Source organism: Micromesistius poutassou (assembly GCF_964030765.1).
Source record: "Micromesistius poutassou genome assembly, contig: SCAFFOLD_3102, whole genome shotgun sequence".
NCBI classification, from domain to species: domain Eukaryota; kingdom Metazoa; phylum Chordata; class Actinopteri; order Gadiformes; family Gadidae; genus Micromesistius; species Micromesistius poutassou.
Window position 1 is genome coordinate 1 of NW_028178426.1, and position 27,255 is coordinate 27,255.

Sequence of the window (27,255 nt, forward strand, 5' to 3'; positions counted from 1 at the left end):
GGACACACAGAGCGATCACCTGTTGAACTAAATGGATGTGGCAGGCGACACCACGGGATGCATCTGCAGACCACTGCCACATAAATAAAGGTAAGACGCGATATTTATTGCTTAAGATTTGCTGGTGCTGTGGTGAGGTGTTTTGTGTTTTTTTGCACTCAAGTGGTCGGCTGTTTTAACTCGATTGATGTTAGCCATAGCCACCAAGTAGCCTAACTTATCCATGGTTTGCGTTCGTACAGCGTTGGGTGTAGTGGAGATGAAGATAGTGGAGTAATTAGTGGAATAATCGTATTGGGGGGTGCATGAGTTTAGGTCAGAATGCCTGATGTAGATTGGATGGATGCGTGTTGTTGAATTGAGAACAGCCCATGATGTGATACAGCGTTCAGCTGTTCAACAAATATGTTTTGCTTTTTCAATCTGTTTGGACATCTGTAGTGCTGTGTGTCGCCGCACGTTTGCCCTTCACAACTTAAACACGTAGTTAGTTTGCTTTCCTGGCTCCTCTTTGTTTGTGTTGGTAGCTTTCCACTGTCGGTGGAAAAGCGACAATAGTGGGTCATAGAATATGTCCAATGCTTTTTGCTTCCCGTGGGTCGTTTGGCCTCTCGTGGGCCGTTTGGGCCGGCCAATCACGGAGCGGCATGCTTGTTGGGATCGCGCGGCTCCACCGTCGTGACGGCGGCCCCGCATTATCTATCTCAACCCCCCCCCCCTCAACAATTACACCCGCGGCCGGTTATAATGCGCAAATGCCCGGGCCGTTTTTTGCTCCCAGTCCGTCACTGAGTAAGCTACATGGGTATGCCGTCTTTCAGAACCTTTCACTACCTGCATTAAAGAGAAAAAAAAGATTGCATCCTCATTGTACCCAGCACTTCTGAAAATGCACTTTCGAATGCGTCTCTGTCCCCAGCACATTTCAAACCAAACTGACGCCCGTGCGTACAACTATAGATGATACCAGGGACGTCCCGATGAGATCCACGGCGTCGGTCCGATATTGGCCCAGTACGCTGGATCGGATATCGGATATAAGATAAACACGATCTGATCCGCGCAGCGTGTCACGTGATAACAACAGTAGTCGCCAATCAGTCGCATGCGCATGAGAGCTACCTGTTGAACAGTCATGTGAGCGGTGTGGCAGTAGTTCATCCTTAAAGGAGACATGTTGTGGTGTTTTCCCAACAAGTAAACGTAGTATATGAGTTCCAGAAAACATGTTGTTGAAGCTGTTTGTTTGAGCACAGTATATCACACTAACCTTTGGTCAACTCCAGATGTCGCCCACCGTCTTCTCTGTGCCAAATATCCCGGTTACATGCCGCCAGTCCGACATGCCGTGGGGGGGGGGGGGGGGGGGTGGGGTGTTACCGAGGAAGGTGGGGAGGAGGGGGAGAGAGAGAGAGAGAGAGAGACTAAAACATCTTAAGGCACTTATGTAAGCATTATTTAGTAATAAAAGGAGAATGATGATGGGCTGAACACACGAGAACATTCAGTTGATCCACTGAGTTGTTTATTATCATTATGCTTCATGAACAAATACAACAGAAAAATGGTCCCTTACATGTACACAATAAACACAAGGACTGAAACAATAGAAGCTGCAGACTTTACTAATCATAAACAGGTGTGCACGTATCTTTAATAACCGAACATGTTCTGCGGCCGTTTGGTTCCCAACAGAACAAAAGGAATCAAGATTCAGTTTAAAGTCATTTACAACATGCAGCATTATCCCATAGACCTCTTGGTTATTATGAATGAAATATAAAATCTGATTAGGACAACAATGATGATATCATAGTCCATAGAACAAACATGTTTATGTCTGAAAATTACAAATATATAGTTGCATAAAAAAACATGTGATTTACCATCAATAGGTATTTAATATACATTTCAAATTAAAAATGAGATCTTAATAAAAGCTGCTTAGCTAACCCTATGGGAGATCCTTAAAGTCTCTTCCTTTCATGATTCATCATCATCAACTTTTAGGAAGCCCCATAAAAAGGAGGGGGAGGGGGAGACGGGGGGGAGGAGAAGGGGGAGACGGGAGGGAGGGAGAGACGGGGGGGAGGAGAAGGGGGAGACGGGGGGGAGGGAGAGACGGGGGGGAGGGGGGAGGGGGAGACGGGGGGGAGGAGGAGAGGGAGACGGGGGGAGGGAGACGGGGGGAGGGGAAGATGCGAGAGAAAGAGAGCGAGAGGGAGACTATAACTGCCCTAGAGACACTGACGCAAAAGCAGTGTGTGTGTGCGTTTCTGTGTGTGTGTGTGTGTGTGTGTGTGTGTGTGTGTGTGTGTGTGTGTGTGCGTTTCTGTGTGTGTGCGTGTGCGTTTCTGTGTATATGCGTGTTTGTGTGTGTGTGTCCCGACGGGACACACGTACAGAGAGAGAGAGAGAGAGAGAGAGAGAGAGAGAGAGAGAGAGAGAGAGAGAGAGAGAGACTATAACTCACACAGAGACGCTGACCCGGTCCCCCCCCCCCAGTCCCTCCAGAACCCAAACCCAGGGAGGAGGTCCTCCTGGGTGAAGGAGGTCCTGAAGGTGTGGATGTGTGTCAGTGTGTCTGAGGACCCTCCTCCACCTGGGGACACTCTGTAGAAGGACAGAGTGCCAGCAGGCCGGTCCAGATACACTCCTACTCTGGTAGAGCCAGCGGGGCGGAGACGTATGTCTGTCTGTCTGCGGTTGTACCGGGCAGAGTAACCACCATCATAACAATCAAGACTCCAGGACTCGTTGTTCCCTCCAAGCCCGCTGTCACCACCCCGTCCTCTCCTTGTGATTCCTCTGTATGTCACTGCTATACCAACACATCCTTTCCTCTCTACCTCCCAGTAACAGCGGCCAGTCAGAGCCTCTCTACACAACACCTGGGAGCAGCGGTCAAATCTCTCTGGGTGATCCGGATACGACTGGTACTCTCCGACCCGCGTCACCTTTCTGTTGTCCTCAGACAGAGAGAGGAGTCCGTTGGCTGTGTTTGGGTCCAGTGTGAGTTCACAGGCATCTGACGGAGAACAAGACATGATGAGCTACTGAACCCTTCTGCATCTTCATCATCATCATCATCATCACTAGTACTGCTGGAAGCATTGACCTCTTAGATATGCTAGGATGCTAAATCCGAGGACGCTCAGGCGCTCAGGCACACACACACACACACACACACACACACACACACACACACACACACACACACACACACACACACACACACACACACACACACACACACACACACACACACACACACACACACACACACACACACACACACACACACACACACACACACACACACCCTTCAACACTTCAGACATCATAACTTGGTCAAAATTCAACCGTTTACCATCACTCAAACTATTAAACAAATCTACACATTTGTATCTTCGATAGTATTTAATCAGAATTTCGATATCATTTATACTTTTTTCAGAATCACAGTTTTAGTTTCACTTCAGATTAGTTTTCAGTTGGTCTCACTCTAGCCGTTTGCCTCAGCTGTTGCTCGTTGAGCAATCAGTGGACATCACAGCACTCTGGAGGAGTCTGGTTAAAGTCACGTGGTGGAGGGTAGTGTGGTCTTTGTTAGTCTCTGGCCGTTTCTCAATACCAAGTACGCAAACTACGGACTCACGGACTTGGAAGTGCGTACTTGGCAAGTCCAGACTTCCAAGTACAGACTTCCGAGGACGCGAGTACGCACCTGTGACGTCACCACCTCAGCTCTGTTAACTGCTTTACGGCCTCATGTAGGCATACACTACTGAACAATTTAAACTAATGATATAAAACTAAACCCCAGCCTCTTTCATTTTAAAATAGTATGTCAATATTTTGAATGAATATAAATGAAAAGATATGCTTATCGTGTGTATAAGCTATTCACACAACTTTTTATATGTAGGGTACAGATGCGCGTGCCTAACTGGCTATATAGTTGGAGAGTAGACTATTGATATAATAATAATAACGAATGAGCGACAATTGACACAGATTAGAACACACACACACACACACACACACACACACACACACACACACACACACACACTTTAATTTTCGTTGCCGTTGTGATGGGTTTCCTCTATCAGCGACTTATACAATAAAAACAAATTATATTAAACAAAACCCCAGCCTCTTTAATTTTAAAATAGTATGTCAATATTTTGAATGAATAGGCCTACATTTTTGTTATATATGTCAAATGTTCCTATATATAGCCTATTATTATAGCTTACATACTAATATTTTAAAACATGGGAATGCGAAATGCATCCTGGGATATTTAACGGTCCAAGTCCACACAAGTCACCTCCGATGCGTCCTCGGTGGAACGGCCAGTTTAACAACGCATGGAGAACACACACGGGTTTTACGACTGTACTTGACTTGATGCGTACTTGGAATTGGAACAGTACTTGGGCTACGACTGATGACGTTTCACGAGAACGCAAAGTACACAAGTACAGACGAGAACGCACATTGAGAAACGGCCTCTCTCTCTCCCTCATGGACTACAACAATGGACTACAACACTACTGCTACTGAACTGGTCTTCATCCTCATCTTCATCACTAGTACTGTTCTTCCTGTTTCACGTTCATCTTCTCTACAAAAATGAACATAGAAAGACTAAATCATATCAGATGATAGCTACTATAGTGGACTAGTGTGCTATAGCTTTAGAAATAGTAGTGCATATTGTTTATAAGATGTTTTAAGTTAAACGTAAATGTAAATCCCATGTGTGTGTGAGTGGTTGTCCCAGTCAAAACAATGAAAAATGTATACACTGAATCTACTCCCGCAATATTTACACAACATACACATATTATACATCAAAACGTTCATCATGATGAGCTAATCCTCTGTAATATCTAAGCTATAGTCTACATACTTTTCAAGATATTCGACTTTGAAAGGTTCCAATACACATCCATTGTGATCCACCTGTGTAAACAACAGACTGAACCAGCTGAGCTCACATACAGGCTGGAAACTAACTGTTGGTACCATAGACCTGGTTCATACATACAGTACATAGACATGTACACATACGTACACACACCTACACAAACATACTAGACACACATCAACACAGGCAAACATAGCTACACATACGGATACACAAGTCCACATGTGAATGAGCGGACGTCACCTCCTGCTGTGTGGATGGACTTTCCATCCCAATAGTGAGTGTGTGTTGTGATGAATCAAACAGACACTTACACTTCTTTAGAGCTGGTTTCAGCCTCCACACTCCACCGTGCTCCACACTGGGGGGGGAACAAAGTGAGAGCAGCATGTTGAAACATTCACCTTCATCATCTGCTGTCTCATCACGTTCTACACAACATGAGTTACAGCTGCCTTTTCAAACCGCTTCATCTAGCAGCGGCTTGAATCCCTGTAGGAGAATTTGTCCCTGAGTGGTGAGCTGTCCTCTCCATACCTGAGAGTGTCCAGTCTCCAGCGTGGATCCTCCAGTCCAGCAGAGAGCAGCGCAGCTCCAGAGTCTCCTGGGTGATTGTAGCTCAGGTCCAGCTCTCTCAGATGGGAGGGGTTGGAGCTCAGAGCTGAGGCCAGAGAAGCACAGCCTTCCTGTGTGACCAGGCAGCCAGACAACCTACACACACACACACACACACACACACACACACACACACACACACACACACACACACACACACACACGTGTGAACTATTACTTTTCTGGAGGTAAGTCTTTTCAACGTCCTCTGATGTGGAACTTAACTGTTTGATCATTAAAACGGTAAAGTTTTAGAGTAGAGTAAAAAAACAACTAAAGGGTAAAGGGGTGCACATTCTTTACCATCTTTCACCTCAAACCTAAAATGCAAACACTAGATTTTAGTGGAACTTCAACGGGGAATAAAGACTAACTAGACAGAAAACCACACTCAACACACAAACAGTAATAGTTTTTTTTCATTTAGGCGATTCATTTTTCAGTGACCCAGGAGGTGCTGGAACATGTTCCGGCGTGTTCCGGCTCAAATGAAGCACTGCCCCCTATGCATTCAAAACATTAACTTAAACCTTTTTAAAGTGAGTGAATCTGTTCACATGAATGGACACAGATGGATGGTAGGCAGTGGCGGTTCTACATTGAATTACACCCCGGGTGAGACCCCCTCCGAGCGCCCCCCCCCCCCCCTCTCAATTGCAAGAAATTCGAGGTGTGCCTGACTTGAGCCACTCATTCCATTAGAGTGTTGCTCTGTACCGGGCCGTCCATATGGGCAGGAGGGGCGGTGAACTACTTGCAAAAGCATGCTCCCAAAAAGATAGTTTGTAAATCATTGCTACAAGTCTATTTTTAATAACGTGATCGTCACATTAACTATCTATAGTCTCTGTAGGCTTTCAGACTATTGTTGGTCTGTTGACATCACGTTTTGGATGATGGTGGACGTGGTGGGCGGCGGTTCTAGCTGAGTTTAACGTCTCATGTTGGGGCAGCTCAGCGACCGCGTTCCTCCGTATGTTGATCACATAACCCTGCAGGCTGCAATAAGGATTTCAATCCGCTAACAGTGGACCCCCGTCCCCCCCTTGTCCGTTACGGAGACCCAGAGGTGAACTCTCCCCCCCCCTCCCCTTTCCCCTTCTCACTAGTGGTGGATTTCATGATTCGTTTGAATGAATCAGTTCGCGTCGGTCAGTTCGCCAAGAAGAGTCGTTCGTTCGTTCATTCGTTCGTTCGCGTTTCCGGTAGCAGTGAATCATGATTCTCAGTCACTGAGTCGGTCAGACTCGGCTCCTCCCTCATTCTCATTCTCAAACGAATCACGATCGTGCAATGGTGCAAACGGTCATCAATCAACACAACATTAACTAAGTTCCTTTTAGCTGAGGAGTGCTTCATGGTTAGAATCGGGATGTTGTTGCCCGGCTGACTCTCGTGACTTCTCAGTCCTCGAGTCTTCACCGCTAAACACAGTCAGTGAACGAACGGCGACTCAGCGCGACTCAGCGACTAGTGGGTGGAGCTGGGAGAATGAACGAGACGAACGACGACGAACGAGAGCGGCGAATCAGGTTGGTTTGTTTGTTTTAAAGAGTTGTTCGTTCAAACTGATTTGTTTGCGAACGAGCCACCACTACTTCTCATACAGCTTCTCTGACGGCACCTTCTCAGCGAGCAGGGCGCCTGCAGCCGGAGGGGACGCCAATATGCCAACTCCCCCCACAGTGATATGAGAGATAATAGAAGACGGGTGGCTTAAATCAAGTGATCTGATTGGTTCCCAACTGTTGTATAATGAGCGTATACACACAGCTATGACACCCGTTCAGTTTACAGAGATCCGTATCACTCCACGCCTAACTTGAACTGTTGTTTATTTATATATAAAAGCAATAGCATAGTTCACTGAAGCCTAAAAATATGTTGATTGCTGGAGAGGGTGGAAATGTTGTAAAGCAATAGGCACACAGTGAGTGAACTCGATAGTAGGCTAAATTGCCGGTGAACCAAGCTACCAAGCTCGCTTTTTCAAAATTGAGGGGGTCTATGACTTTCATTTCGCCATACTTACGTAACCGTTTTATAAAAGCAATAGATCACTTCAGTCAGTGAAATGTTCTCATTATACCACAGTTAAGGGGCGTTGTCCGTCCCGATGTGCAGCGGAGGGACAGACAACGCCCCTTAACTGTGGTATAATGAGAACATTTCACAGCCTGTCGTGATCTATTGCTTAAATAGAAAACCGCTTCACAGCATGGATGATTTTTTTTTTCTTGTGTACTCGTGCACATGTGTCATCCCGCCCTCTGTCCCTCCCCCCCCTCTGTAACTGTTTGACCGTTGAGTAAAACTGACCTGAGAGTTTCCAGTGTACAGTGTGGACTCCCCAGTCCAGCAGAGAGCAGCTTCACTCCTGAATCCTGCAGATCATTGGTACTCAGGTCCAGCTCTCTCAGACTAGAGGAGTTGGAGCTGAGAACTGAGGCCAGAGCTTCACAGCATGTCTCTGACAGATGACAGCCATCCAGCCTTCACACACACAATAAACACAACATGTTAGGAACTGGGATTAAATTATTTTACATATTTTACTATTAACATAAAAGGACGTGTTGAAAACTTTAATTAGAGATGTTTTATTAACAGAAATACATTCAATCCATAAATGTTAATTTAATAATCTGTGTAACTTTTACTTTTAACATAATTAAGTTATTGTCTTCATCTTTATTAGAAAAGTGTTTTTAGCTTAACTAATGTTTAAAACATTGGATATTTAAATGTAGTATATGCTACACGTGAACCTCCTAAGCTAGAGCAATTTGATTGGTTCTCTATCTCTGGATATCGGACAATATCCCGAGATTGAGATCTCAAACTCAGGATATTGGGGAGCGCGTAACGGTCGTCTCGTCACGCTAATAAAAACTAATAAACCGCTCATAAAACAAATAAATCCCGGCAAAAAGTGTAATCTTGTTTATTTTTGGAGTGTTCACGTGTAGTTCATATAAAACAATGATTCACCTCAGGCTCTGTGAATAGTGAATCTGTGAACACTATTCACTATTCACAACTGTTAATTATTATCATTTATTTTTTATGATTGTTATGATTGGGGAGTTTGTTAAATAAACAAATCGTTACTGCTTTTATATCATAGTATTAATTATTTTGTGTTGTGCATAATATAATACATTATCACTGAACGTACAGAGATGTTTTCTACGTTGTTATAACTTTTATTTTCTAGTTTTATGTATATTATCTTGTGTGTATTGTTATACATGTTATTAGTGAATGTACAGATACGATTTGTATTTTATTATACCTTTTATATTCTAGCATATATTATAATATATACATTATATTAAATTTTATGTATATAGTGTTGTGTGTATTGTAATACATGTTATTAGTGAACTCACAGAGATGTTTTGGAGGCTTTGACCACTGGCAGCAGCCTCAGAAGACCCTCCTCTGAAGCAGAGTATTTCTTCAGGTCAAACACTTCCAGCGCCTCTTCTGATGACAGTAAGATGAAGACCAGAGCTGACCACTGAGCAGGAGAGAGAGATCCTGTGGAGAGACTGCCTGATGTCAGGGACTGTTGGATCTGCTCCACTAGAGAACGGTCGTTCAGCTCATTCAGACAGTGGAACAGATTGATGCTTCTCTCTGGAGAGAGATCTCCATCTATCTTCTTCTTGATGTAAGACACTGTTTTCTCATTGGTCTTTGAGCCACTTCCTGTCTGTCCCAGCAGACTTTTTTTAAGCTGAGTGAACAGTGATCTACTTCTACTTTTACTTTTTTTAATCTGAGTGATCTTTGAGCCACTTCCTGTCTTTCCCAGCAGACCTCGTAGGAGAATCTGATTGGTCTCCAGAGAGAGGCCCAGGAGGAAGCGGAGGAACAAGTCCAGGTGTCCGTTCTCACTCTGTAAGGCCTTGTCCACAGCACTCTGGTAGAGGAGGAGTTTAACTTTCCTGGAGGTTGGTGGTTCTGAGAGCAGATCGACCCCAGTGTCTATGAAGTGCTTAAAGACATAAAGGGCAGCCAGAAACTCCTGGAGGCTCAGATGGACAAAGCAGAAGACCTTGTCCTGGTACAGCCCACACTCCTCTCTAAAGATCTGGGTGAATACTCCTGAGTACACTGAGGCTGCTCTGATATCGATGCCACACGCTGCCAGGTCTGCCTCGTAGAAGATCAGGTTGCCATTCTCGAGCTGGTTAAAAGCCAGTTTTCCCAGAGAAACAATGATCTCCTTGCTCTCTGAACTCCAGTGTGGATCTGTTTCAGCTCTGCCATGATACTTCCTGTCCCCCAGTATGGACTGAACCTTCAGGAAGTGGCTGTACATCTGAGTCACGGTCTTGGGCATCTCTTCTTCTCTCTGGGATGTTTTGAAGCAGTCCTCCAGAACTGTAGCAGTGATCCAACAGAAGACTGGGATGTGACACATGATGTAGAGGCTTCGTGATGTCTTGACGTGGGAGATGATCTTGCTGGCCAGCTTCTCCTCTCTGAATCTCTTCCTGAAGTACTCCTCCTTCTGTGGGTCGGTGAACCCTCTCACCTCTGTCACCATGCCAACACACTCAGCAGGGATCTGATTGGCTGCCGCAGGGCGTGTGGTTATCCAGATGCGAGCGGAGGGAAGCAGGTCGCCCCTGATGAGGTTTGTCAGCAGCACGTCCACCGAGGTGGACTTTGTGACATCAGTCCAGATCGGGTTTCTCTGGAAGTCCAGAGGAAGTCGACACTCATCCAGACCATCCAAGATGAAGACAACTTGGAACTGGTCGTATCTGCAGATTCCTGCTTCTTTGGTCTCAATAAAGAAGTGATGAAGAAGTTCCACCAAGCTAAACTCTTTCCCTTTCAGTAAATTCAGCTCTCTGAAAGTGAGGAGAAATGTGAAGTCTATGTCGTGGTTAGTTTTGCCTTCAGCCCAGTCCAGAGTGAACTTGTGTGTTAAAACGGTTTTACCAATGCCGGCCACTCCAGTTGTCATTATTGTCCTGATTGGTTGATCTTTTCCAGGTAAGGGTTTAAAGATGTCCTCACATCTGATTGGTGTTTCCTCTAAGGCTGGTTTCCTGGAAGCTGTTTCAATCAGTCTGACCTCATGTTCCTGGTTGACCTCTCCATTGCCTCTCTCTGTGATGAAGATCTCTGTGTAGAAGTCCTTCAGAGGTGTTGAATGTCCTGCTTTATCGATTCCCTCAAACCCACGCCTGTACTTATTCTCCAAACTAGACTTGATTTTATGTTGGCACTCGACAGCATCAGATCCTAAAAGTGAAAACAACAGAAGACATAAGTTAGTGGAAGGTCAGTGGAAACAGGTCAATATTTCCTGTTAAATTATCAACTCAATGATATTTAGTGGCTTCATAACTTGTGGTCGGAGAAGCTGGTCGTGACAAGGACTGCATGTTACAGATTCAAAATGTTCAGGACTATTATTTCCACAGCAGTATGATTGGTCTAATAATAGTAATAATGATGGTGAATCAGTCTAAAGTGACTTGTTATGCTGATATAACAAGATAGTGTTGCATCTATTCCACTGAGTTATTCTGCTGTTGATCTGCAGTATAATGTTTAACATTCTTTAACCTGATACCCCCACGATAACCCTCCATATCTGGATCAAACCATTTAACCTGATAGACCCACAATAACTATACATATCTGGATCAAACCATTCAACCTGATACCCCACAATAACCCTACATATCTGGATGAAACCATTCAACCCCAAAGAGGAAAGATGTCTCTACATTGAAGTTATAAGTCATTCAGTCCGAAAAGAACAAATAGGAGTCTCATACTGCTCCTTAAAAATATAATTTCTCCTCTGTCTTCAAAGTAAGAGTCTCTTCTGCCCTTCAAAATAATAGTCTCCTCTGTCTTCAAAGTAAGAGTCTCTTACCGCCCCCCAGTGTGTGGGCCACTTCCTCCTGGTTCATCTCCTTCTCTGTTTGATGCTGCTGTACAGACTGAGCACTGGTAACCTTTGACCTCTCCTGGTGTCTGTGGAGAACACACACACACACACACACACACACACACACACACACACACACACACACACACACACACACACACACACACACACACACACACACACACACACACAGGATCTATTGTATTTTTCCTGACTTGTAAACATGGGTATCAGTAGAGTCTGATAACAACTAACTGGTCTGTTTTATCGTCTGAAACTCCGACCTCTCCTCTCTGGAGGGGCGTCCATCTTTAAGTTCAGGAGGATGACCCATAGAGTGGTCACTCTTCATGGAGACACAGCTGGGTCCAGGGGAGTCTGCTCTCTGCTGCCTCCTTCTGAAAAACAAGAACCATCTGGAAGTTAGGATTTGTGGAAGTCGTTTTATTTGATCATTTGTTGCAGAGCTACTAAACTACTATCTCATGAGGATCAGATTATTGGATGTTGTTTAATGTGATATGTGATGCCGCCAGTTGAACAGCCCTGATGTATCGGCTGAATCCTCACCTTGTCTTAGAAGGTTGGTGATTTCCATCTTTAAACCGGTCAGGTGGATCCATAGAGCGGTCACTCTTCATGGAGACACAGCTGGGTCCAGGGGAGTCTGCTCTCTGCTGCTGCGCTGGGCTTCAACACCACACACACACACACACACACACACACACACACACACACACACACACACACACACACACACACACACACACACACACACACACACACACACACACAGCTTTTAATCACACTGCAGTTTTGACACTGACAAGATAATTCTTCTGTTTTTAGGTGAGAGCATTTCACTTGTTTCCAGCTTTTAAGTCCGTAATTATCTATCTATATATTATAACTTGTTACTGAGATGTTATTACTGGCCCTGAGTAAACTAATGCTCTGAACTAGAATCACAGAATTATAAATCAGTTTGATCAACACTGACACACCAAACTGCTTTGTCAAAGTCTTATTTAGAAAACTCGATCAACAGTAACCGTACCTTTCAGTCAAGATGAGAAGCAGAGTATCTTTTCATAGAATTCAAAGGCAAACCCATGTGTCTAGTTTGCTTGGAAACAATATCAGTCATGAAAGATTTCAACTTAAGTCTCCACTACTACAACTGCACTGACTATGAGGCTAGTTGTTCACTTAATGTTGGCCCACTGTTTCAGTTTTGTGCATCATTGAATGATGATGTATGTGAGCCCTTTGCACTGAGAAAAATAAGAATCACTCATGTGGCTTTTAAAACAACACTTGTTGTGTTTGTCGTTTAACAAGAGTATAGACATGTTAAAAATGACATGTGAGCATGGAAAATATGAAATGAATGTATGTTGTTTGAATTAACATACATAGGCTATGAATCAGACATTTTGTAGGTAGTGGCCATCCCCAGAATGCACCAGAATACAGGAAATCACATCTACCAAATTCAACATCTTCTGGGGGAGGACCCCCAGACCCCCGCCCACGACTACGCCCCATCAACAACTTTCATCACCAGCCACCACTGATACAGACACATATCTACACATCATTTGTTCTTCTTTTTTATTCTTTTGTATCTTCTCTCATATCCGATTAGGTGAAGAGCGCGGTCATGTGCCCTCCGATGGTGATGATGAAAATTGTGGCCCTCTTGATCATGAAAGTTGTCCATCCCTGAGTGACGTCAAAGTCACGTTACGATACGACTGTTCAACATGAGGTCGCAGTGAGAGAAATCCCTCCTGTATCTGATTCAGGACCGCGTATGGAAGTGGCCCAAACCAGAATTGAACAGACCTGATTCCGTGTGATTTGTGCTGTTCACACTGTTCTGAATGAAATCGGATCGAAGTCACCTTTGAGCAAAACAATCTGGCAACTCTTGCTTGCAGAGTGACGAGGCCAATCACAGCCTTTCACCACCATAACATGTCCCGCCTCCGCCCCCCCGACCCTCCACCGCTGAAGAAGCCCCCCTCCATGTCTGACCGCTCACTCTCTAAGTCCTCACCTCTTCCCAATAGACGGATTTCCATCTTTAAACCGTTCAGGTATATCCATAGAGTGGTCACTCTTCATGGAGACACAGCTGGGTCCAGGGGAGTCTGCTCTCTGCTGCTGGACTCTTCTGGAAAAACAAGAACCAGGATCTATGGACGTTTGATAGAAGCTGTACCTTTATTGTTCTATGCAATGGATAGTTGCATTGTTATTCCCATGCCTTAGGGGGCGCTCTAACACACCTGTTTAGTGCTACTTGTAACGTTGTTCTGGTGCGAGTGAATCAGAGTTAGAACGGATATCAACGTCTCCACCTGCGTTCTGTGTCACTCGGTTACTAACAAGTTATCCTTATATCATATAATGAACATAATATTTATGATCTCTGATGAATCCTCACCTCTTCTCAATAGACTGATTTCCATCTTTAAAGTTAATAGGTTCACCCATAGAGCGGTCACTCTTCATGGAGACACAGCTGGGTCCAGGGGAGTCTGCTCCCTGCTGCCTCCTTCTGAAAAACAAGAACCATCTGGAAGTTAGGATTTATGGATATTGATTCATTTGATCATTTATTGCAGGGCTACTCAACTACTTTCTCATGACTTTTCATTTCAATAATCTTTCTCAGATTATTGAAATGGAAATATAAGGACAGGCTGAAAATGTTAAGTTATTATGTAATTTAAGCACTAGCATGTTAACATGTTAACATAAAAACACACTAAGTATCCTTCATACTGTGCATAGAGTGTTGATTCACAATGCGTTTAGCTGACATAGAAATAGAGCAGTCAGTTTCTACATTTCTACACAGACCTGTGTTATTCTTCATGGATTATTGGTTTCAATAAATCTCTTCACCTCAAAAGATCAAACTGATTCAATAAAAGCCGTTTGAAAGACGTTGAACCTTCTAACATTAAACCTGTAAAGTCTGCTACAAGTCGTCTGAATATTCATTTCATTCACACGATTCAAACAGCAGAATAAACGGCCTCAGCCATGAACCAATCCATCTCCAAGTGGTCCTGTGATTGGACGTTGGTATGTTCAGATCAAGATGATCCGCGGGCCGCCAGTTGAACAGCCCTGATGTATCGGCTGAATCCTCACCTTGTCTTAGAAGGTTGGTGATTTCCATCTTTAAACTGTTCAGGTATACCCATAGAGCGGTCACTCTTCATGGAGACACTGCTGGGTCCAGGGGAGTCTGCTCTCTGCTGCTGCGCTGGGCTTCAACACACACACACACACACACACACACACACACACACACACACACACACACACACACACACACACACACACACACACACACACACACACACACACACACACACACACACACACACACACACAGCTGTTACTCAGACTAATGATGGAGTCATGATGTATCACTGCTGAGCTCTGAGATGGACAACAGTCACAGACAGAGAGATCCTCTTCTTACCTCTTAGCTTTGCTCCGGCGGCCATGTTCCCCAGACAGAGTGGTCTTAGAGGTAGGACCCCCCTCCTCTCCCTCCTCATCCATAGTAGACTGGAGACCTGGACACAAACACAACTACACATTGTTTCTGTGGACTCTGTTTGAGTACCAAATGAATGAACTGACTGCATGACTAGATCTACACACTCTATCACTATCTATGTCTAGATCTATACTCTATCACTATCTATGTCTAGATCTACACACTCTATCGCTATATGTCTAGATCTTATACATGTCATTATTAGGATTATTCCTTACTTCTGAACACTGACCTCTCTTCCAGTAGATCAAAGTCACTAGAGCATCAAGAGTCTACAGATCAGTGTGATATACCTTTATAGACGGCCATCAAACCACCAATAGGTAACTAATGTTACCAATAAAACCCAACAATAAAAGTCCACAGCATGAACCAAACGGACCTCACTACAGCACAGACTGAACCTCCACAATAAAAGTCCACAACACAACCAAACGGACCTCACTACAGCACAGACTGAACCTCCACAATAAAAGTCCACAACACAACCAAACGGACCTCACTACAGCACAGACTGAACCTCCACAATAAAAGTCCACAGCACAACCAAACGGACCTCACTACAGCACAGACTGAACCTCCACAATAAAGGTTCCTGGACCAGAGGTTCAATATGAAACGCCCTCAACACGGTGGAACTAGTGATTGATGTTCTGACCCATATTCCTTTATTCAGGTTCTCTCTCTGAGATCAACGTCTCTTTTACAGCAGGAACCTGTAAACACTGAACTGGGACTGGAAATAGATTCATCTAGAACATATCAATACAGTGAGAATATACGACCAATAATCTAAAGAAAACATGACATTTAGCGAGCTGTACCGTAGCTTCTCCGTGATGAAAACGTGTCCTGCCCCTTGTCGTGTGAAAATATTACAGCACAGAAGGAAATGAAGATCAGTCGAAGGAAGAGATTCAGGTGTTCACCAAAACACAAAGTAAGAGTTGAGAACCGAGACGAACGCTAACACAGTTCTAAAGAAGACAGTGAAGACAGATCGAATGAGGAAGGAGACTTTGAACACCAGCCACCAGTAAAACCATCAATCATTAACTAACTAAAGAGGATTACATGGTTTACCTGTACCACACCCACACACACACACCCACACACACACACCCACACACACACACACACACACACACACACTGCAGCTTAAGAGTCAAAAGTAGAGCAAAAGAGAGATATAAGCGATAAATACAAAATAAAATAAAAATAATAAAATAAAGATAAAAACGATGTACACCATCTACACCTTTCACAGGTGTATATCATAAGTATAGTTACACAGGATACTGGCTCAGTATGAGTATAAGTACACAGGATACTGGCTCAGTATGAGTACACAGGATACTGGCTCAGTATGAGTATAAGTACACAGGATACTGGCTCAGTATGAGTATAAGTACACAGGATACTAGCTCAGTATGAGTATAAGTACACAGGATACTGGCTGAGTATGAGTATAAGTACACAGGATACTGGCTCAGTATGAGTATAAGTACACAGGATACTGGCTCAGTATGAGTATAAGTACACAGGATACTGGCTCAGTATGAGTACACAGGATACTGGCTCAGTATGAGTATAAGTACACAGGATACTGGCTCAGTATGAGTATAAGTACACAGGATACTAGCTCAGTATGAGTATAAGTACACAGGATACTGGCTGAGTATGAGTATAAGTACACAGGATACTGGCTCAGTATGAGTATAAGTACACAGGATACTGGCTCAGTATGAGTATAAGTACACAGGATACTGGCTCAGTATGAGTATAAGTACACAGGATACTGGCTCAGTATGAGTATAAGTACACAGGATACTGGCTCAGTATAAGTACACAGGATACTGGCTCAGTATGAGTATAAGTACACAGGATACTGGCTCAGTATGAGTATAAGTACACAGGATACTAGCTCAGTATGAGTATAAGTACACAGGATACTGGCTCAGTATAAGTACACAGGATACTGGCTCAGTATGAGTATAAGTACACAGGATACTGGCTCAGTATGAGTATAAGTACACAGGATACTAGCTCAGTATGAGTACACAGGATACTGGCTCAGTATGAGTATAAGTACACAGGATACTGGCTCAGTATGAGTATAAGTACACAGGATACTGGCTCAGTATGAGTATAAGCGTGGCATTGGACAGGCTATGACTAGGGTTGCCAACCGTCCCGTAAAATACGGGATCGTCCCGTATTTGGCAACTAAAAGACCTGTCCCGTAATGAACTGATACGGGACGCACTTTGTCCCGTATTTTGGGGTCGTGTTGTACCTTTATGTAATGCCGGTTATCGTTGCATTAATAAAACCCGTGGGTTGCTTAAGCGTATAAACACACGGAGGCAAGGATGCATTACGAGCCAGTTACTTTATTGGCGCACTATAAACACACTGAATAGCCAGACCCACGCAGCCAACCACCGAACCCCGAAGTAATGACCGTCTAACACAGTTGAGCACCGAGTGCTCAATCCAATACTCCACAGGTCGTAATCGCGTGAACGCGTCTGCCCGCGATCGCGCATAACTCTCCCCCCCCCCCCTCAACAATCTCGATCAAGAGGTGTCCCGTATTTGAAAGTCTGGGAGTTGGCAACCCTAGCTATGACCCACTATGTTGTGCTCCATGTACCCACTGTTGACAACGTGACGTGACTAAGCTACCAACACAAACAAAGAGGAGCTGGGAAAGCAAATGAACTAACTACGTGTTTAAGTTGTGAAGGGCAAACGTGCGGCGACACACAGCACTACACAACACAACACAACAACCTGACTTTTAGTACACACCACAATAATCTCACCTTTAGTACACAATAAAACACGATCTGACTTTAATGACAAACCAAATTTAAAGTTAGAGCCAGGGTCAAAGGCTTGTTGTTAACATTAACAATACACTTCATTATCACAACGCAACATTGTAAAATAATGTTGATAAACTATGATACAAACGAAAATGAGATAAACCTCACCTTAGTGCCTATAATAAAAGCAGTTATGGTCTGTCCATCATATCACAAAGGTTAAATTAAATGGCATGAAGTACAAATATGGCACAAAGGAGGTTGAGAGTAAAAATTAAAAAAAACAGGGGTGCCGTGGATGGAGAGAAATATGTTTAGGGCCGTGAGCCAGAAGAGTTTGGGAACCGCTGCTCTAGACACATGACATTTACACATTTTAATTGTAAGACCTCCTCTCAGGGGGCCTACGAGACCTCAGCCCCAGGGCCTACTGGCAGGTAAAGGCAGGCCTGTGTGTGTGTGTGTGTGTGTGTGTGTGTGTGTGTGTGTGTGTGTGTGTGTGTGTGTGTGTGTGTGTGTGTGTGTGTGTGACGCTTTTATCCAGAGCCACTTACAATCGGTCCATTGGTCATAAGAAGTGAAACAATCTATCGCCGTCGGTGCAGTGAAGACGTCCATAGAACCGAGTGCACTGACAACCGCCAGGCCGACCCCACTCCCCGTGTACGGAGATGAGACAGCCTTCTTAAAGACAAGTATAAAAGGAACTGGAAACAACACAACGTACCGTCTGGGTTATCTAGAACTCCTCACGTATGTCAACGACGGCTGGTGTAACCCAGGACACATCTCCGTAGAGACTGCTAGCTGTCAGCCTGCGGCCACACTAGCTGCCGAGGGAGGTTAGTCACGTGATCACCGTGTCCACGTCCTCCTCAGCGGACCGCCGCCTGTGAGAAGATCCACTCTGTCACAGCGGGGCTGCAGACTGAGCCCTGAGGCCGGATGGTCACCTCTGGGGACTTCAGTCATGTGACTTTGGACTCTACTCCGGCTGGTTTCCACCAGGTTGTAGACTGTCCTAGGAGAAACAACGGGACAATTGACCGCCTGTATGCTAATGTGAGGGACGCCTACAGAGCCACTCCCCCCCCCCCACCTGGGGAGTCTGATCACAACCTGGTCCATCTACAGCCACTGTCCACCCCCCCGGTCCAACAACAGCCGGTGACACCCCGCACCATCAGAAGGTGGTCAGATGGAGAGAGCCCCGAGAGGCTGGATGGGCTGACCAACCCGCATGGTGAGGACGTAGAGGCCTCCCCTGTCAAGACTGTCCTGTTACCCTAACAACAAGCCCTGGGTAACGCAGGAAGTCACTGCTGCCCTCAACAGGAAGAAGGCTGCCTTCAGAAGCAGGGAGGCCATGAAGGCAGCACAGCAGGAGGTGACACGCCGTGTGAGGGAGGCTGAGGACAGCCACAGGAGAAAGGTGGAGGTCTGGGAAGGTGTGAGGAGCATCACAGGTCAGACCAGAGCCACAGGGGGGACAACGGAGAGGGCCAACCAGCTGAATGACTTTGTCAACAGGTTGAACCAGCCCTTGTCCCCCCCACCCCCGCCCTCACTGCAGCCATCTCTCCTCCTTCCCTCCTCCCCCCTGACCCCACAACACCCCCCATCTCCTCCCTCCCCCTCCCCCCTCCTCCTCCTCCACCTCAACACAATCCCCGCCTCTTCAGAAAGGAGGCACATAAAAATACGTTGCTACATGCTAAAAGTTTCCATCCACCTTCACTAACTAAGAACATCCCATTCGGACAATTCCAGAGGTTACGTAGGATCTGCACAACGATCAAGAGTTTGACACTAAAAGTAAAGAGATGTACAATCGTTTCAGAGAACGAGATTACTCCTCCAAAGTTCTGGACACAGCTCTGGTGAGGGCCAGCTCTGTTGAACTAATTCTCTGCTCCATGCAAAGACATTAACTGCTACAAAGGACAGGGTTTCTTCTTTATCAAATGCGGTCAAAATGTGTGAAATAGTAGTGAAGGCAAAAGGGTTTAGTCAAGTCACACAACACACAGTCACTACTAAACATTTCATCAATGGTAAGACTACATATGTTACACACACACACACACACACACACACACACACACACACACACACACACACACACACACACAGTCACTACTAAACATTTCATCAATGGTAAGACTACATATGTTATACACACACACACACACACACACACACACACACACACACACACACATACATGGGGAGGAGGTACGGGGAGGAGGTAAATCTAAGGTAGGTAGACCTAAATCTAAATCCTATATCTAAATCTACATCCTAAATATAAATCTACATTTTATATCTAAATATAAATCTTATATGTAAATCTAAATCTAACCCTAAATCTAAATTGAAATCCTGAATCTAATCCTAAATCCATACAACAGATGTACTAATTCTCCTCCATATACTAATTAGCTCTGACTCCTGTCTGTCTGTCTGTCTGTCTGTCTGTCTGTCTGTCTGTCTGTCGGTCAGACCTGAGAGCCGCTGTTAGTTTTAGCTGCACGTTGTATGTTAAAGCTGGATTTAAGATTTATATTTATAGTTAGATCACTGTGAGTCTGGGGTTGACATTTAACACATTCTTTAGTGTGAGATGAGACGTATGTTTGCTTTGAGGAGAAAAACTAATCAAATAAAACATTCAGGGCGTCTACGATAGATAATGTGGTACAACATGTTGTGTTCTTGTAACCACAGACGTACCAGCTTGTATTGTACGATTTCAACTACATCATACTATGATCACTTGTTTAATGATGATAAAGATTTATATATCTGTCCATGTTAACAAATACACAGAAAGCTAACTTATAACAGAACCATAGCACAATAGACAAGTGCGCTGTGTTGTTGTTTGAATGTATGAATACTGACCTCTGACATGACCTTAAAAGGGCTTCCTCTCATCCCGGAGTATCTCTGCGTCGCAGGCTCTCAGCAGCCCAACCACGTGATTGGCTGAGGCCTGGTCGATGTCACGCGTCAGCGGGTTGGACTTCTCCGAAACAGGAAGTTCAGACTCGTAGTCTGGAAACTTTTTGGAATCCAATGAAAGTAAACTGCATGAATGAAATGTATTTAATTCATTAAATACCATTTTGAGAAATGATCTTGGAGGCTTAACATCACTGTATGTTACCCTCACCTACAGCGGCGGAGCCACAAATGTCCATATAGGAGGCACAGGAAAAAACAGGCGGGCAAAGCCAGTTTGATTGAACCTATGATAGGCCTCGATTAGATGCACCATACAAACATTAATCAAAGGCATGTTATATTTATGACATAAAGGTGGAATTTATTAAAGGCATTTGATCACAGCTGACAAATTACGCGGAAACATTTTAAACTTGCGCAAAACTGCATGAACCCATGCATCGGCGCGTCACATTTATTGAACGCTTCACCGCTCTCGGTCACAGCTGACAATTCACCGTCAGGCTAAACATTTTAAACCTGCGCAAAACCGCATGAACGAAGCTTTGGTGTGCATCACATCAAAGTGAAACAGATTGGCCGTATAAGACAAGCCTACTGCAAAGATGACAACTTATCACACACACACAGAGAGAGAGAGAGAGAGAGAGAGAGAGAGAGAGAGAGAGAGAGAGAGAGAGAGAGAGAGAGAGAGAGAGAGAGAGAGAGAGAGAGAGAGAGAGAGAGAGAGAGAGAGAGAGAGAGAGAGAGAGAGAGAGAGTCCTCCTCAACAGACAGGTCTAATGTCTGATGGCTATATGTCTTTATTTCTTATATTTGTAAAGTGGGAGGGCTCTCACAGAAACGTTCAGGAGGGGAGGGGGGAGGAGCTGCCGGCTGTTTGCGATGTGACTGATTCTTGAGCTCTCAGACGAGCGCTGACTTGCGCGCCTTTTTTAGATGGTGAACGTAAACGAAGGAAAGCCCTCTGATTGGACGGGCAAGACTGACAATGAGGCGGGCCTAGGCCCGTCCAGGCCCGCCGTGGCCACGCCTCTGCTCACCTAGCACCTTGTGAAATACTAAGTATGACTAAGTAGAGTGAAATGAGACTAGAACGTAGACAAATCTACCTGCTGTACGAGCAGCTGGAAGTCAATTCATACCATTTTCGTCGTTTCTGAAGATAAACTAATCTGCAAGCATAATATACTTCAGAGCAGCCAATAGTACCCGTCTGGTGAGGATAAATATCAAAATAATGTCAACGGAAACTGTGCAGTTCTTACCTCCCATTCACACGTAGATAAGGGTCCGCATTTCACATTTGGTTCAGCCACTTCAGTAGCAGGCGTGAGTGAGTGAGTGAGTGAGTGAGTGAGTGAGTGAGTGTGTGTGTGTGTGTGTGTGATGGAGGGAGTGCTGTGAGTCTACACAGTAACCTTTGATCCAGACAAGTGGAATACAGATCTCTCTCTCTTCAACTCAATTTAAAAAATTTAAAATTAGTCCTACCAGCTCACCACTCCTTGCAGTGATGAGGAGGAGGAATCATTTCAAAGAAGGACGAAGACGAAGGGAGGCCCACAACCTCCTCCATGACGTCATTAGTCTCCTCCAAGGGTCTCTCAACCAGAAGTGCATGAAGCCTTTTAAAAGGCTTTTCTAATGGACCTTTCTGTCTCTCCCTCTCTCCCTGTCAGTCTCTTCCTGTTCCTGTGTATGACAACGTCTTAGCTGGGACCAATCGCTTGGCTCCTTCAGCACAGAGTGAACCAATAGAACGGCAGGATGACCTTCAATTCAATTCATAAAAGCTTTATTGGCATGAGAAACAAACGATAACATTTCTAAAGCAGGTGAAAAATGAGAATATTGACTCTTTTTCTCTTCTGATATCATGAGAAGCTCATTCAGGGACAGCCTTGGCTCTTTGAACGTTGACCGTAGAGTAAAGGACCTCCTCCGACCGATCTGATTGGACATTGGAGCCAGCCAATCGGTGGTTGTGGACGCTGGCATAGTGAAGGTCATCCTGCCGTTCTATTGGTTCACTCTGTGCTGAAGGAGCCAAGCGATTGGTCCCAGCTAAGACGTTGTCATACACAGGAACAGGAAGAGACTGACAGGGAGAGAGGGAGAGACAGAAAGGTCCATTAGAAAAGCCTTTTAAAAGGCTTCATGCCGGTTGGCCTTGACCCAGAGCTGGCTACCGTCGCTGGGGTAGGACCGTGGATCCACCACTCAACCACTAAATTGAGGGTTTTGCCTTTCACCTCCAACAGCATTTCTTCATTGGGCATCATCTCTTATGTTTGCATATTGACAGGGCAACAGACAAGACCACTCGCTAAAGAAAGAAGTCACGTTTCACATGTGGTTTGGGGCGTTGCCTCGGGGTATTTCCACTGTGTGTTCGTTCCATCATGGGTTAGTTAAATGACTTCCTGTGTCTCACCCCCTCCTCGGTCTCTGGCCGTCCTCCCAGCCCAGGGGCTTTTCTGGACGCCTTCTTTCTCCTGGGGAAGAGAACAGACGGATGAAGAAGCAGCAGGAGAAATCCATGTCAAAGAATGAAGGGAGAGAGAGAATATACCTCATCCAGAGGAAGACGAGGAGGGCTATGGGGGATAGTAAGGCCGCAGCGGTTCCTACAGCAACTAGTGTGTGTGGTGATGGTGAGGAACCTGCAACATCCATAGGCCAGTATTAGACTGTGTGCTCAAGTCCTTAAACCTGACCCTTTGATACATCAAAGGTGTTGGTCTATCAGATGAACGATTACCTGTCACATAAATGGACAACAAGGTGGAATTATGACGTCCGATTCCATTATGCGCTCTGCAGTAATAGTTTCCTCCATGCTGGGATGAGATATGAGCGATGGTGTAGTTCTGTCCTGATTGTCCCACTGAGTCTTCATGGTCCTTGAACCAGGTGAAGTCAGCTGCTGGGTTGGCATCACTGCTGCAGCTCAGAGTCACTGAGCTGCCCTCCTCTATCTCACCAGAGGGACTTGAATACACAGATGTGTTTTTAGGCCCATCTGGAGGTCATTGTAAAAACATGTATAAACATAACGTGGATTAGTATTAACGATATTGGAAAGAAAACTTTGAGAGCTTTTGAATTGAATACATGATGAATAAATATCCTAAACATGAGAGAACTGCTCCATGAGTGTTTTCATGTTCAACCTTTTGCATTTAAAACAGAACTCTCATATTATAAAATAGCAGAGAGTGATGATTCATGTAGACGAGGTTTAGCTGAGTAGGTGAGTGCTGCTCAACTATTGTTCTTCTTAGGGTTTATTCTTTCTTTCTTTCTTTCTTTCTTTCTTATTCTCTACCAACTTTGGGACCCTACTCCTTCCACAACTTTTCACCTAGAGACTCTATTCTAATTTGAAAATGTTCAGATTAGCTTGGAATCGCTATCGCTATCATTAACATATTTTAAACTTTTTAAGATATTCTACTTTTAAAATACCTTTTTTTACAATGACGTCAATGGGATGACCTCAATTGTAAAGCCGTCCGCCCGTTCTCTGACTCTTCAACTACTTCAGACTTAGTCACCTTGAACCGTTGACCTTCGTCCCAACATTTAAAGGTCCCATGGCATGCTATTTCATGGACGCTTTAATATAGGTGTTAGTGGGCCCCTAATACAGTACTTGAAGACGTTCAAGAAATCCAGTCTTGGTGCAGAGTTACAGCCACTACGAGCCAGTCCCACAATGTTTTTAGAGGCGGGTCCAGGTGGAGGGTGGGGGCGTGGCCCTGAGCAGCTTGCGGCCACGGTACCATGCGCTAGTGTTTACAGTGGAACACTGAACACTCCGGGTGCTCCGGCAGGAGTCCTGGAGCTCTATATCTAAATAATATCATATTATATTTAGATATCTATATAATATAATATATATTATCATGGTCAAAAGCTGTTTGCGCCTCCGGATGATATTATGAATCTCAAACGACTGCATCTGGTTCTCAGACGCCTCTGGTTCTTCCACTTCCACGTCAATATTAGGTACAGACTGAACCGCGAAATGGAGGAGAAGGGGATTGTTGCCCGGGGTTGTCTGCGTCGGGTTGGTTGAGAAGGAATTGGGAACCGCGACATGGAGGAGAAAAGGATTGTTGCCCAGACCGCCCCCGGGGCTGCCTGCCGAACGCTGGCCGCCCCCGGGGCTACCCGCCCAGCCCCTACAACTGTATCCTGGTACACCTGAGAAAGGAATAGCACCGTTACAGTTCTTGAAGCACTAATCTGGTGAATTTGTAGTCTTAGTGTTTACTAAGAGAATAACTATCTGGTTTAGTTCAATGAGAAAATACCAGAGTAGAAACTACAATAGTAGAAACTAAAAAGATATACTATAATAGAATCTGTAGTTTATGGAAGTAAATCTGTCTCATCGGATTTTGAAAATAAAAAGCCATTGATTTTTTAGCTCTGAATTTTTCTGATTTTTTTTCTTCTGAATTTAACTAAATATTCAAAGTAAAAAAATGCAATAGTCTAAATTCAGATTCATAATGCTATGTATTCATTTCAACTTAGATATTTTCAACGTCCCCAAACTCAACATGTCAAATTCAGCTGCAAAATTCAAGGTACGAAATTCAGCGTTAACGTCGGGGGACCCAGGAAAGAGCAATCGATCCCAGATGCTAGATCGCGGTCAAGCAAGGAGAGCGAGCAGGAATAATAAGAGCGTCACTCGTTGGATACCGGACTCTGATGCGGGGGGAAGGCATGTGCAGAGCAGGTTTTAGCCTTGTCAACGAAACGGCTGTGATGATGGGTCTCTCTTTCTTGATACAAATGTTAATTCTAAGCATTTTACACAGTAGCCTATAATAGGAAATGCTCAAAGGTAAATCAACCTGACTGTAGCTTTTTATGGGGAAAGAGGCAACGATGGTGGACCGTATCACCCTATCCATTGAATGGGATTGTAAAATGCAATCAAATCAAATGTATTTATTAAGCACGATTAGGTGGGGGGGGGGGGGGGGTATTTATGTTTTTGTTATAATGCACACCGGTTTTTTTAACCCTTTTACTGCAGTTTGTGAAATAAACAATGAACTAATGACTGTATGTGAAGTGTGCATGTGCGTGTTGTGGCAGCCCGGTTCACGAATATTACTCACACACACGGAATGCACCACACTCAGATTCCAGGCTGAGCCGAAGTCGGCGTTTATTCGGCTCAATGGGTACAAGGCAATGCAAATATTAGATCAACTGTGGCCTCCATGAGACTCTCCGTTATCAATTGACTCTTTGCTGGTCCTTCTTGTTCCCCCCGGTGTGCGTCCATGCTCGTCTTTTATGCCGACTCTCCCCCCCTCCGGCCAGGTGCGTTGCATCCCGGTGATTGCGCCGGGTGCCGACGCACGCTCTGCTGCCGACTGGTGGGTGAAGGCGGTATACCCCGTCGACCACTACCCCCCGGTTCCCCCGGGTGGGGAGCGGGTTGTCACAGTGTGTGTGTGTGTGTGTGTGTGTGTGTGTGTGTGATTGCAGTGACTTGGCTGGATTTGCATGCAGCTTAGGCCTAAGGGTAATTGTAGTGGGTTAAGACCCCAATTTATTAGGGCACCAATTTGGGGAGATCTGAGGTCCCTTTGCCTACTGGTGTGAGTCTGGGGCGATCTGAAGCCCGCTGCCCGCTGTGGCACGAGAGAGCAGAGCCGACAGTATCGTGCATTGAGTGGCAACTGAAGCGGCTGCAGCCTGTAGCTCCAGTGGAAGCACGGCGTGCCTCGGGAAGAAGCGCCTGACAGCAACCTGATTTAAATTCTCATATCTCATATCATCCTCTTATCTGTATCATGCCACTCAGTGCGCTATGCTGTCGGCTCGTTATGCCACCACAGAGGCATATCAACCGTTTTGCTTCAGCCAACGGTGTCCAAAACGAATGCACCCATCCCGAGTGATCGATGATGATACAAACGTTACGTTTTAAGCTTGTGCGTGTTTCCGCACGTGAACCACTTCAGGCCTGATGCCTGTCTACACTTCAAACTCGTGCATGTTGCAAAAAATGTACAACAGCGCCCCCTGGGGTCACACTTTCCGGTGGGTCGCAGAATACGGTGTAACACCCGCTCGCTCTCCTTGCTTGACCGCGATCTAGCATCTGGGATCGATTGCTCTCGATTGCTCCCGGCATGTTGAATTTGGGGACGTTGAAAATATTTAAGTTAAAATGAATACATAGCATTTTGAATCTGAATTTAGACTACTTGAATTTTTTAACTTTGAATATTTCGTTCAATTCAGAAGAAAAAAAATCGGATACGTTATTTCAATGCATAAATATTCAGAGCTAAAAATTCAATGGCTTTAATTCAGTGGAAAAAAAATCCAGGTACGTTATTTCAATGCATAAATA

General features: G+C 44.8%; 1 protein-coding gene and 1 long non-coding RNA gene across 4 annotated transcripts; both read right to left on the reverse strand.

Moving 5' to 3' along the window:
* Positions 1–1,503: 1,503 nt before the first annotated feature.
* LOC311374542 (NLR family CARD domain-containing protein 3-like) lies at positions 1,504–16,141 on the reverse strand. Of its 2 annotated transcripts, XM_084490368.1 has the most exons (12): positions 15,888–16,141; positions 14,983–15,079; positions 14,646–14,765; positions 13,930–14,043; positions 12,048–12,167; positions 11,762–11,875; positions 11,463–11,563; positions 8,947–10,819; positions 7,874–8,047; positions 5,477–5,650; positions 5,254–5,300; positions 1,504–3,028 (listed from the first exon to the last, which is right to left on the reverse strand). In XM_084490368.1, exons 2-12 carry the CDS (start codon positions 15,063–15,065, stop codon positions 2,463–2,465), a joined length of 3,486 nt encoding a protein of 1,161 aa, XP_084346494.1. In that variant the 5' UTR covers positions 15,066–15,079; positions 15,888–16,141; the 3' UTR covers positions 1,504–2,462. The 2 variants fall into 2 exon arrangements, with proteins under 2 accessions (XP_084346494.1, XP_084346495.1); XM_084490369.1 differs by lacking the exon at positions 12,048–12,167.
* Positions 16,142–22,651: 6,510 nt separating this feature from the next.
* Positions 22,652–23,873, reverse strand: LOC311374544. 2 transcript variants are annotated; one of them, XR_014643059.1, is made up of 4 exons: positions 23,626–23,873; positions 23,437–23,527; positions 23,299–23,359; positions 22,652–22,962 (listed from the first exon to the last, which is right to left on the reverse strand). It is a non-coding gene; the product is annotated as an uncharacterized lncRNA (long non-coding RNA). The 2 variants fall into 2 exon arrangements; XR_014643060.1 differs by lacking the exon at positions 22,652–22,962 and having other exon boundaries at positions 22,969–23,359.
* Between the last annotated feature and the right edge of the window lie 3,382 nt (positions 23,874–27,255).

Bases quoted from the DNA above. Each gene is read 5' to 3' on its own strand.
- LOC311374542 (XM_084490368.1), bottom strand. From the start codon at position 15,065: ATGGATGAGGAGGGAGAGGAGGGGGGTCCTACCTCTAAGACCACTCTG. The intron at 11,876-12,047 runs GTGAGGATTCAG...CTTGTTTTTCAG, and splicing joins CACCAACCTTCTAAGACAAG to AAGGAGGCAGCAGAGAGCAG. The intron at 5,651-7,873 runs GTCAGTTTTACT...GTGTGTGTGTAG, and splicing joins TGTACACTGGAAACTCTCAG to GTTGTCTGGCTGCCTGGTCA.